Here is a 12,809-nt window from a genome sequence, read left to right on the forward strand (position 1 = left end):
GCCACGCCACACGTCAGTGACCTTGCTCCGAAAAAATTTAGCTTTTTTAATATCTTAGATATTAACTGTTAATATCACATATTTTATACTTTCAATATAAACAGATATTGCCTTTTAATATTTTGTATGTTGAATAGAAGATATTAAATAGTATGCCGTAATATCTATATATTATGGTAAAATTTCAAAGTTTCTAATATATACTTTTCAATATCTATTTTTCTCCGTGCAGGCTGCTGTATATACTGATTTGGCTTAAAGTTTCGTTGGAATTTCATCTGCCCGTATTGATCTTGCCAATTCAACTAAAGTCCTATTTTCCCTTTCAGCTAATCCATTCATCTAAGGATTTCCTGACACAGTCCTTTCATGTCAAATTTCTCTCTCACGCATATATTCTTTAAATTTCTTTAAACTTACATGAATTTTGAAATTACCATCTTCTTGACAGTCATAAGAAGCTAATACTTTCTTTCTGACGCCCTTTAATTTATCTTTAGATGCTTCTTTTTTAGACAAAAAGGCTTCACTTTTTAAGAAAAAACTTTCTTGACTAAAACTTTCCACGACTATTTTAACAACTGTTGCTTTAGCATTTCCCGAGTCAACACTGATCATTTGTATAACAAATGCTAAATTACACGAATGCTTAAAATATTCAAATTCAGTTGGAAGATCGTTCATCATTTTAGCTTAAAAAAATTGAAACGCCCTTTTTGATACCGGCAATCGGAATAACGGCAAATTTTACATTCAAATATGCACTTAGGTCATATGTTCCATATAAACTTCAGGTTCACCCTAAGGTCATTTTAACTCAAACAATGTTTCGTTGGCTATAAAAACAGCATTATGGGAAAATATTCTATAGAGGAAAACTTATTTAAGTATCACGCGTTGATGAGAGTCTAAACTTTGACGTTGACCCTGACCTGGCAGCTGTTCGAAGGTCACGACCGCTCAGGTCGGGTAAGGTCAATTTTAAGCGTTAACGACAAATATTTCCCAAGCGGTTTTTGAGGTCGCTAAGGCTGAATCTGTATATGATAAATGTGACTTTTGTTTTGACCTTGGGGATAGACTTGATGACATTCATGGTTATTTCAAGGTCCAATTTTTTTAATAATGAAAAGCTTCATTTTGTCACCAGCAATCGAAATAAGGGGACATCGTACTAAAAAAAAGCTTTCAAAATTTGTTCGTGACGACCTAAGTTATTAAGTTCAACAAGGCCTCAAGGTCAAAACTGAGGTCACCATCGGGTTCCTTGTTAAAAGTTACTATGGGAATAATCTTGATCTTTGTAAAAAATAGCTCACTTAAGAAGATACAGGCCTGTCACGCTACGTTTGTGACACCCTATATATATGTTTTTAGGGTCGCTGAATCCAAATCAGGAGATCTTGCCAAAATAACCTTTAAGCAACCTCTGGATGACCTTAAGGGAAGAAAATATCCCCTGATTTAGATTCAGTGACGCCAAAAATCTATATATACAGTGATTAAAAATCATTGCGCGGCATTTTTTTCAACTTTAACCCTGAAGTAATATTAAGTTCACCTTAAAATGACCTCTCATTGACGTCAAACGATTTAAAAAACCTCGAATTCGCATTCAGATACTGTTACGTCGTAACTTTCGAGAATTATTTTTCTCGTTCTTTGTCTGCCGATTTCTAAGATAGAGAATTTCTGAACTCTCGAGAACTTAATATTCTTTTTGAAGCTGATTCTTTGTCCATTGCACGTTCAGCAATATAAGGAGGTAAATTCTAAAATTTCTCTCTCTTTACTTTTTGTTACGTTCATATTTTTGCCAGATTGCATTTATAACATAAGCCTGTTTACCGAGCCGCCTAAACTGTCTAATTGCCGACCCTACCGTAAACTGTAACGCCGCATCGCCTTTACAATATTTTCCAAATTTGGCTTGCAGATGTTGTAACTTTCCAAATTTCTACGTCACAAATTGGGTGTGTCCAAGTCTCCTACCTCCACTTTCCTCAGCCAACAGACCATAAGAACCCCACTGACCTAGCATCCCTTCTTCAAAAATTGTACTTCGACTAGATCACTCTGTAAAATTGCAACCAGATACAATTCAACTTCCGCAAGATACATTTTGATTCCGCCGTGTACAGATGAAATTTTTCGGGTGTAAATAACAAGTCCTATCTACTCTTGTCTGCATTAAGATATAATTCTTATTCTTGTTCCCCATTTTTCTGTTTAGAAATAAATATTGTTTCAAGTTACTGAAAGGTGCGTGTTTTCACTGAACTATTATCACAGAACAATTTTATAATTACGTTTTTAATTTTTTTCTGCATGTTTTGCCTCGACCACAAAACATTTTGGTCCTTCGAAGCCGGATTACTTATAGCGTGTGATACAGATTATCGTGTGTGATAAGTTTGTGTGCTTATAGTGCAACTGTAAAACGTTGAACAACAATTTTGCAGCACTTATCATGTCGATAAGCACAAATCAGGATTCAGTGCAATACAGTGAACACTGAAGAGGCTTAGTGAACAGTAGCTAATGTTATCTCTTTGAACAGCAACGAAGGAGAGCTAGCCAAGCAGTGATGATATGCATAACGATTTACTGCAAAAATCGTGGATACATTCTGACGCAGGTGATTCTGGATAAAGGAATTCTCGATTATCCGAATTTGAGATCCTGGATGAAAGCAGCATTCCAATTTCTACCAGGCAATTCACGGCAAGAGCCAGGAGCTGCCGTTCAACAATAAGCAGCGTCCAGATCTAGTTCAATCTAGATCCAGATATAGCGTCAAAATCGGCCGTAAAAACAGATCATCAGAAAGGATATCATCGTAGCAGAGACAACAAAGTGGCCAGATCATCATGGGTAAGCGAGTTCTTGGTACCACCAATATTCCTATCCGTATCTGTTCCTTCATTCTAATTATTAGTGTCCGTGAGTGCAATTTCAATTATGTACAGTTTAAATATCAATTTAGTCACGATGGCTGACTCCGAAATAAAATAACTGAATATTAAACGCGGAACTATTAAACGGATGTTAACAAACACTGGAACAATGTTAACACAGATAACAAGTGAAACAGATTTAGCCTCCCTAGACCTCGAAGAGCGGTTAGAAAAACATAAAGATACTTGGTCAGAATTTGAGTCCATTCAAACGCGGCTAGATTTTCTAGTAACAGATACGACAGAAATAGCTAAACAGATCGATGAGCGCACTTCATTCGAAAATAGATTTTTTACCATTTCCGGAAAAATTAAACAATTACTAACGATAAATCCAGACTTACGATTTAACACGGTTTCAAGCTTAAGCGTGAACAGTTTAGAAGCAGGGTCTTCCGCGGGTATCCGAAAGGTTCAGACAGCTCACAGATATAATCAACCGTTTCTCATTTTACCAAAATTCAGCGGGAAATACGAGATGTGATTAGGTTTCGCAGATAGGTTTAAAGCATTAGTTAACAGCAATAGTAATATTCAAGATGTTGAAAAATTAGTACATTTAAAAAGCTGCTTAGAGGATGAAGCAACCGATTTGATGGCGTCTATTGAAACTTCGTCAGAAAATTATAAAGTAGCTTGGAAATTACTGCAAGATAGGTACGACAATAAAAAGGTCATAATTGAAAATCACTTCAAATCAATCCTCGATCTACAGCCTGTGTCGAAGGAATCGTCGGACCGCGCGCTTCTCGATCAGTTACAGAAACACATTAGAGCGCTTCGCGCGTTAGGCGAATCGGTCGATAGTTGGGACACGCTTTAATCATGATCGTGAAAGATAAACTCTCATATCAGCTTCGCGAAAAGTGGGAAGATTTGACTAGTGAATCCACAGTCACCACGCAGACCTTGTTTCAGTTTAAATGATTTCAGAGTGACCTTCAATGTTTTTTCAAGGTCAACTTAACAAACAAAAAAAGAAACCCCGTTTTTCTAACCGGAAATCGATAGAGCTGTAAATTTTACATTCGAATATGGACTCAGGTCAAAGGTACAATTTGATCTTGACCCAGAGGTATGCAGACCTTGTTTAAGTTTAAATGATCTTAGAGTGACCTTCAAGGTTACAATGTACCTATGGCCTGGGTACATATTTAAACGTAAGATTTCTCGCTTTATCGATTGCCGGTGTAAAAAGGGGCTTCCATTTTTGTTTTAACGTTGACCTTAAAAAACCTTGAAGGTCATCGTTAATATCAAAATGAAGGTCCTTACCTGAGGAAATATTCAGCCGTCCCGGGACTTTTGTAACACCCTGTATAATTAAAAGTTTTTCACAACGACAACCGAACGATTTCGGCGGGAACTGGTGATAATCTGAAAAACTGCATCCGATTGCAGCGAAATTCTGCCATAACCACGTCTCACGACCGCGAGATAAGCGGTTACAGTCTGTAACGGAATCAATACGACGATAAGGCAAAAGTCTGGTGCCCACTGAGGACACGGAGCGACCCAACGACGACCCCCTTCTGCATTTTTCCAGCAAGTGTTTTCGTATATTTTTGACACGCAGGTATGTTTTTCAGGCTATTAACCAGTGAGAGCTTGGCACCTTCAAGAACACCGATAATAAGAACGATTAGTTTCACAGAATATTTCAAGTACAATCGTCCCTACTACCTTATAAAGTCTCTATATCCCTAATTGACCTCAAGCGATTAAAAAAACTTCGAATTCGGATTCAAAAGCCCCAAAAACCTATATATCTATTTTTTGGATTTCTTTATCACGACCCTCTAGTCAGCTGTAAGAATAAGACGGAATTTTTCGTAGTAGGGGAAACGAGATATCTTGCAAATGAGTAATTGGGACCAAATTTCTTCTCGCTGTGAACCCCGGTTTTATCAGCTTTTTTCAATTTAACCTTTAAATGACCTTGAACCTGATGCGATAGGGGTTAACGGATCTTGAATTCGGAAACAGTGACCCCAAAAACCCGAGGATACTCTGGTCTAGTCTGCTGACATGGCTTAGATATTTTGTATTTATATAACCCGTGCACGGATAATTAGTAACATCCCTCCAACCCCCATAAAAGGGAGTAAAAAGGCAAAAAAGAACAAATAAGTGTACAGGTAGTTAATAGGGATTTGATAGTGTATTTTATTAAGCAAATACAAATTTGACTGCGCCAAATCTCTCGAAAAATGCTGTTATCAAATTATGGCATTTTCAGTAGTTGAGGGGATGGCGGGGGGAACGTACTGGGGTGCGGGTGGTCCGTTTAGTGTAGAATCGACTAATTATTCGTAGTAGATACTAAACAAATTGTTTTCAAATTTTTTGACCCACAAATATATTAGACCAAAAACCGTCCAAATCGACCCTCCTTTAGAATTTTCAAATTTTATCCGGAAACTGTTTTATTCCGCTTATAAAAGATTCTATATTAAAAATGTTATAAGCTACAAATGATGAATTTTGAATATTAATGATCAGGCAAAATGAAAAATTGGTCAGGGGAAATTAGGGAAAAGGCAGGGAGTTTTTAAAATTAAAAGTGGAAGTAAAAATGAAAGAATAAACTTATTTTAACAGAACGATAAATGTATATTTCAACATACAATAGAATATAATAATAATAATAATAATATATATACATATATTTATACACGTATAGCTAATTTTGTTCCGCATGGAATGATATGTATGGTTGCTCACCTCATTCTTGATGAGGTAATGGTGTTTTTTAAAATATTTTGTAAATTTCATAAAATACATCAAATACATAATACAGTACATAAGTGCGTTTAATAAGTGCGTGTAAATCCAGCTCCTCGTCTTTTTGTTTAAACGATCTTGATTTCAGCTTTTGTAACTTTTTTGAGTCATTGTGCTCTTATATTTTTAAATCTTTCATTACAGTTTAAAGCAACTTTCATACGTTTTATATACTTCATTACGATTTAATTTGTTTAAATATTTATCGTTCGCATCCCGTGTAGCGTTTACTTTTAGCAAATTTTAATTTAATTAATTATAAATTATATATAACAAAGTCTCTTGTACGTTTCACAGTTTCAATATTTCACGCTCTTTTTGTTTTTATCTCAGATGCCTGGAACATTATTTTATTTATGCGATTTGAGATTCTGGCTTGAGTACTGAGACTTTCTTTCTTGCGAACGAAAACAGTTCGCTGAATTTTTTTATCATAAAACAAATATCCATTTGACTTATCTAATATTATTTTACAAGCAGAAAAATAGAGGAATTGTAACTTTATTTAATTTAGAGCGAAAATATTTTATTAATTCAAGGAAGCCTCTCTAGAAATAATGAAACCCAAATTCCTCAAATCTGAGACGAAATTTTACCTTGAATTTAAAAAATATTTCCACTAAAGCATTGAAATCTAATGAATATTTCATTTATGCATGGAAAAATAGCAAGCTACATAGATTTTCATTACGCAATTTACTTCTATCTGACATACTTTCTAAATTTGAATCAGTCGAATTTTACTGATTTACATTTAGAAAGTAAAAAATAAATAAATTACTTTTAAAATTATGAAAATTTAATTTTCTTTAATTCTCAACTATTTGACGTATTTAATGAGGCTAAACGCCTCATTGCTGCGAGTAAATAACGACCTTATACATTTTTGAATGCATGATTTTGCAGCGTTTACAGAATTTTCCATAATTTGATAAATTTAAGGACATTTTATCTGCAGAAAATTTATTTGAAAATCCTGTAACTTCAGCAGACTCATTATTTTCCGTGCAGATTTCCAAAAATTACACAGATCAGTTTAGACCAAAAACACTACTTATCTATGTAACACATTGCTTGAAAGCTCACGACTACTATCCATTAAAAAATGGATAAACTAATGAAAATAAAATAAATAAAAAAAGTACAGGTAGACAGAAGGGAACACGCAACATTTCGGCTGTGAAGCCGAAGCGCTAATGTCTGAGCTACCAGCAGTTCGTAAGCGTTTTTTCGCCAAACTGTATTTGGTTTTAGTTTTTAGCTTAACAGCCACAAAAATGTAACTACAGTTTTAAAATCTTAGCTGTGATTTAAACCTCTCAGGGTACTGGAAATATTTAAGTTTCCAGAAAAATTGGATTATTTAGACGCAGCGTGAAGCGTTTTTGGAAATTAATTAGACTACCTAGGTTTCCGTCTGCGATTTACGACTGGAACTCGATTATCTCCCACATCTTCTAGATCTCGGCAGCTGCATGAAGGAGTTCACGAAAAACCTTATTTCGTTCATTTATTTAAATTACTAGTATGCTTTTTTTAGAGGATTTAGTTGATGTTTGAGGCCTAGGGCCTCAATTCGAATAGAAGGTCCACGATAGTCTCGTCGGCTAACGTTGACGTATCTCCAACGTTTCTGTCTCCAACTGCAACTTTCCTCAAAATACGACGCATTATTTTTCCGGATCTCGTTTTTGGAAGGCCTGGTGCGTGCTGAATCACATCCGGTTGAGCAAAGGGTCCAATTCTCTCGCGAACTGGAACAATTTTAGGTTTTGAATAACAGGCTTTTAGGGGCCGTACATAAATTACGTCAAGTTTTTCTTTTTGGAGGGGGGTACGTGGTTAACATCATCTATTAGGTGAGATTTACGAACAAGAAGACGAACATTCTTTGAAAAGGACGAATTCTCAACAAAATACATGAATTCTGAACCACATAGTTGAATTTGCAAAGAAAAAATATAATTTTGAAATCAATACTTTTCTACCTAAAATAAAAATCAATTTTAAAACAACAAAAAACAAATTCTTAACAAAATAGATAAACTTACAACAAAAAAGGGTTACATTATCAGTTTAAAAAATAAATTACAACACAAAATTTCTTTTATTAAAAATGATAATGAAAAATGGAATTTTTAATCTTTACCAAAACAGATGCGTTTTCAAATGAGAATAATAATTTAATGCAGAAAAAAACATGAACTTTTATCTGAAAACTGTGACTTTTCAAGCAAAAAAAAAAAAAAAAAACAAATAAATTTCCAATAAAAAAGTTCAATCTTCAAAGAAAGAAATAAAGAAAATTTTAACTAGAAAAGATAAATTCTTAACCAAAAATGATACAGTTAAATATTCAGTTTAAAAAAATGTTTTTTTTTTAACCAAAAAACAATCAAATTTTCGAACAAGAAGAATAATTTTCTACTAAAAAAGATGCCTTTTCAACAAAAACAAAATTTCAACAAAATTGTTAAACTTTCTTCTTTAAAAATAAATATAAAAAATAAAAAATAAAATAAATATTTAACCAAAAATAGAATAGTTATATTTTCAGATAAGAAATGTGATTTTCGACAAAATATTTTAATTTTCGAAAGAAGAAATTAATTTTCAACTGAAAAATATGAATTTTTAACCAAAAATGAACCAGTTAAGTTTTTTATTTAAAAAATAAATTTTGAACAACAACAAAAGACAATCGAATTTACTATAGAAGAGTTCAATTTTTTAACAATTAAGTGAATGCACAAACAAAAACTATAATATTATATCAAAAAGATAAATTTTTAACCATAAGGTTGAATTTTGAATTACAAAAGATAAATTGTTAACAAAAAATGAAATTCTTACATTTGCATTGAGAAAAACGAATGAAAAAAGAAGTTTTAACAAAATACTTACATTTTAACCAAACAAATTAATTTCCAAACAAATAACTTTATACTGGAAAGACGAAATTTCAACTAAAAAAATTCGAATTCAACTAAAAAAGAATGTATTTTCAAGCAAGGAAAAATATTTTCAAAAAATAGTTTTCTAAAAGACCAAATTTCGAAAAATAAATTTGCAACCAAACAAATAAACGAATTTTCCATAAAATAGGTGAATTTTTAACCATGAATACTATAGTAACATTTTCAATAAAAAAAATTATTAAAAAAAGACGACTTTCCATGAATTTTCAACCAGATAGTTGAATCAAAGATAATTTTTGGTTGAATTTGTCAACTAAAGAAGACAATTTTTTTAACCAGAAATGGTATAGTTAAATTTTTTGCTCAAAACAATAATTTCAATTAGAAAAAAACGTATTTCAAGAAAATAGTTGCATTTTTATCAAAAACATATTGAATTTTTGCGAAAAATATAAATTTTCAAACAAGAAGAAAAAATTTCCTACCAAAAAGGCGAATTTTGATTAGAAAAAAATGAAAGACTTTTCAACTGAAAATTTTATTTTACACTCAAGTTTTCAGTTGAAAAAATTAAGTTTTAACAGAAAAAAAGAACTTTCAAACTAAGAAATGAATTTCTAACTAAAAAATATAAATTTTCAATCAAGAAGTAGAATTTCCCACCGAAGAAAATAAATTGTCAACCAAAACTGAACAATTTTCAAGCAAACATGAAAGCAATTTCCCATAAAAATGTTAAATTTTCAATCATCATCCTATCGACAAATAACTATTTCACTACAATAGTCGACAATTAAAACGTTTAGTATTGGCGTTTAGTTGAAAATTGATTTTTTGAACTGTAAATGTAACTGTTCCATTTGTTGTCAAAAATGTATCCTTTTTAGTTGAAAATTCAATTATGTGGTTAAAAATTTATCTTGATGGGTAGAAAATTATTCTCCTCGTTTGAAAATTCATCTATTTTCGCTGAAAATTAATTTCTTTGTAAAAAAAACTGTTTCGTTGAAAATTCATTTTCATGTTATTGAACATTTTAATATTCGTTTAAACCTCGTTTTTTCGGTTAATAATTAACCAACAATGTAACGATTTTATTTATTTTTCGATTATTAACTGAAAAAAACGAAGTTTTAACAAAATATTAAAGTTGTGGAGGCCGAAAAATCCCACGCTCTGAAGACACTGAATCAACATCCTCACAAAACTCTTGGCGCGCGCTTTTTTATAAAAAAAAAATTAAAATTATTGGCATCCATTAATGCTTGACATTCTGGCTGAAGATTCAGACGGCAAGTAAGAGAAATTTATATGCATTTTGTTTCTGTTATATTGCGATAAAAAATTATGTTCACAAAATCAATTTTTATATTTATTCATGCGAATCAATTGTACGATAAAAACAAGGCAAAAGTGTCAATCCAAATGTTGGAATGTACACAGGTGGTCATTTTCATTATGTTTTTGTTAAAAATAATAATTGAACTATTCGATTCCTGGCTGAAAATTTATCTTTTTCAGTCGACAAATTCAACTGTCTGGTTAAAAATTCATTTGTTTTTTTTTGGAAATTCGTCTTTTTCGGCAAAATATTCTTCTTGCTTGAAATTGGCCAGCTTTAGTTCGTGCTCGTGCATTTTCGGTTCTACACGAGGCTAGTCTTCGCAGCATGCAACAGAGCCGACTCACTCACACGCTACGATTGCATGCGTTTTTACCAAATGGGAAAGTGGTGGGGGCCGAAAAATTCCACGTTCTACAGAGTCTGTCTATTCCACATGACCACTACGTCATGCTAAAATACTCAATGCGCAAACGCAACGACGCAAGCATGCTTGAAGCGTGCACATCGATGCAAGGCCGGGGGAGCCAATAAACGTCGCTTGACAATTTCACCCGACGACTCGTGGTAGAGGTGGGGGCACCTCAAGCCTTAGGATACTCAAATGTTTACGTTTTGCGACCCTTGAAATAGGCAAGAGTTCAATGAATGATATTTTTCGTTGAAAGTTCATCTTTTGCCTTAAAAATTAATTTGTTCAACTGGAAAGGTCGCAGCCGAGGAAACATAGGTGGAGTGCCCCGATTTTTTTTTTTTGGCTCATATGTAGTGTAAGATGTATGGTTTTGTGACTGTGTAAGTGTATGGTATGTGTATATCAAAATATCATTAACAGATATGGATATGTGTATGTGTGACTGATAAGAAACCCTAGAGTGGGGAGAAGGACGCGTGAGATGTGACGAGGAAGAAGGGAGACAGTTTGTAATCATGCGGATATCGGTACTGACCTATGATACATATTTACTCTTTTATTCGCTGATAAATTATTATCCGGTTATTTTAAAATAATTCTTGGCCCTTTTCTGATACGAAGCTTAGACTGTATTTAATAGTATATTGCGCAACAAGGGGCGGAAGGCGACAAGTGCACGAGTGCAAAGTTAGCTGCCCGAGCGAAGCGAGGGCAGATATCCCACGAGTGAAATTGATGCCTCGCGCCGAATTGCGCATACGCTTTTTCATAACAAATGTATCGAAAATTTGACTTGAGATGCCTGAAACTTCTTTGTGTTCCATCAAAGTTGTTATTCTTTGTAAATACGTAGACAATAACAGATATAGGTTAGAATGACACGATTTCCGGAGGTAGGCTGCAGGCCACTGCAGATAAAGTAGAACGTATATACTTTCGATACCGGTTACGGCGTAAAGTTACTTTTGCAGTCGCCTGTTTCTACTTTCTAGTCTAGGGTTGAAAACACAACTTTCGACCCGCTACGGGGGCATCGAATGTCAAATTTTCGATACATGTTTTATGAAAAAGAATTAAGCTTACATTAGGGGATATTTTTTACGATAATAACAAAATAAATAGTATGTATGCTAAAAAGAAAGTTTGTCCCCCATTCTCATGGAAATACATACATATTAAGGGACATTATTTTTTATTTATTTATTTTAACCATGAAGTTATCCTTTGATCTTAGCCCAAAAAGTATACGTTTTTACCTCAGATAATGGACATGACCATTTTGCTCCCAGTAGAAAATCAATTTTCTTTTTGATTTAAATAGAAACCGTTTGATTAAATTCCAAACTGTTTTTGATTAAAAATAAAAATATTGACATTGGTGAATATTAATTATTTAACTAAAATTTTAAGGATTTGGTTTAAAGTTCAACTGTTTAGTTGAAAGTGAAGTTTTTTGTTAAAAATTCATGCCATCGGATTTGAAATTCAACTGTTTAGTAAATACTCGTCTTCTTGACTAAAGAATTCAACCATTTGATAGAAAATTGCACTGTTTTGTAGAAAATGCTTATATTTGTTGTCGTAAAAATAATTTTTTAACCAAAAATTTAATAATTTGGTTATAAGTATGATTAGAAATGAACTTTTTTGATGAAAATTCATATTTTTGGTTTGAAAATTTAACTACTTGGAGAAAACTCTTTTTACTGATTTTGAAAATTCAAAAATTTAGAATAAAATTCAACCATTTAGTGGAAAATTCTACTGTTATGTGGAATTTTTGTATAATAATTTTTTTTTAATTTCAAAATTTGCGTTAAAATTCAACTGGTTGGAGAAAAATCATTGAAAATCATCTTACTGGCTGGAAAGGTTAACCATTTAGAATTATGAATTTTGATGTTAATTTTTTTGCCTATTTTTCTAGAATCAATTATTTTTGAATATTGATTATTAAAATTGTAAAAAAATGATCTCTGGTTCCGCGGGGATTTTGAAAAATCAATATAAAAAAAATATTGATTCTAGACTAGTAGACAAAACAATTAACTAATACTATTTCCTGGTCAAAATCCTTAACATAAAAAATAAATTTAGAATAAAATTCAATTATTTGATAGAAAATTACACTGTTCTGTAGAAAAAAAATGTATTTGTTGAAATTTTTTTGTTTGTTTGTTACATTTTTTGTTCAAAGTTAATTTTTTTTGGTTGAAAATTAATCTTTTTGGTTAAAAACGTAATGTTTTGGTAAATAATTAAGTTTTTCGTAGAAAAATCATATCTTCGGTTAGAAAATTAACCCTTAAACGGCCAAAACGCCACTACCGGTACACTGCTTTTCAACGGCCAATAACTAAGACTATTCGACACTAGAAAAAATTGAGACACAT

The 12,809-nt window shown here is 32.5% G+C and overlaps 1 protein-coding gene across 1 annotated transcript in view; it reads right to left on the reverse strand.

Annotated features, from left to right (window-relative positions):
- Nucleotides 1-6,984: 6,984 nt before the first annotated feature.
- The window catches only part of LOC117175975 (acetyl-coenzyme A synthetase), an 84,750-nt gene continuing 78,925 nt past the window's right edge, over nucleotides 6,985-12,809 (reverse strand). Inside the window, exon 11 of the mRNA XM_033365865.1 lies at nucleotides 6,985-7,495. Within this exon, the coding sequence (XP_033221756.1) occupies nucleotides 7,305-7,495 (191 nt within the window). The 3' untranslated portion in view covers nucleotides 6,985-7,304. The remainder of the gene's footprint in view (nucleotides 7,496-12,809) is intronic.

The sequence above is a fragment of the Belonocnema kinseyi genome, chromosome 7 (assembly GCF_010883055.1).
Source record: "Belonocnema kinseyi isolate 2016_QV_RU_SX_M_011 chromosome 7, B_treatae_v1, whole genome shotgun sequence".
In the NCBI taxonomy this organism is placed as follows: Eukaryota; Metazoa; Arthropoda; class Insecta; order Hymenoptera; family Cynipidae; genus Belonocnema; species Belonocnema kinseyi.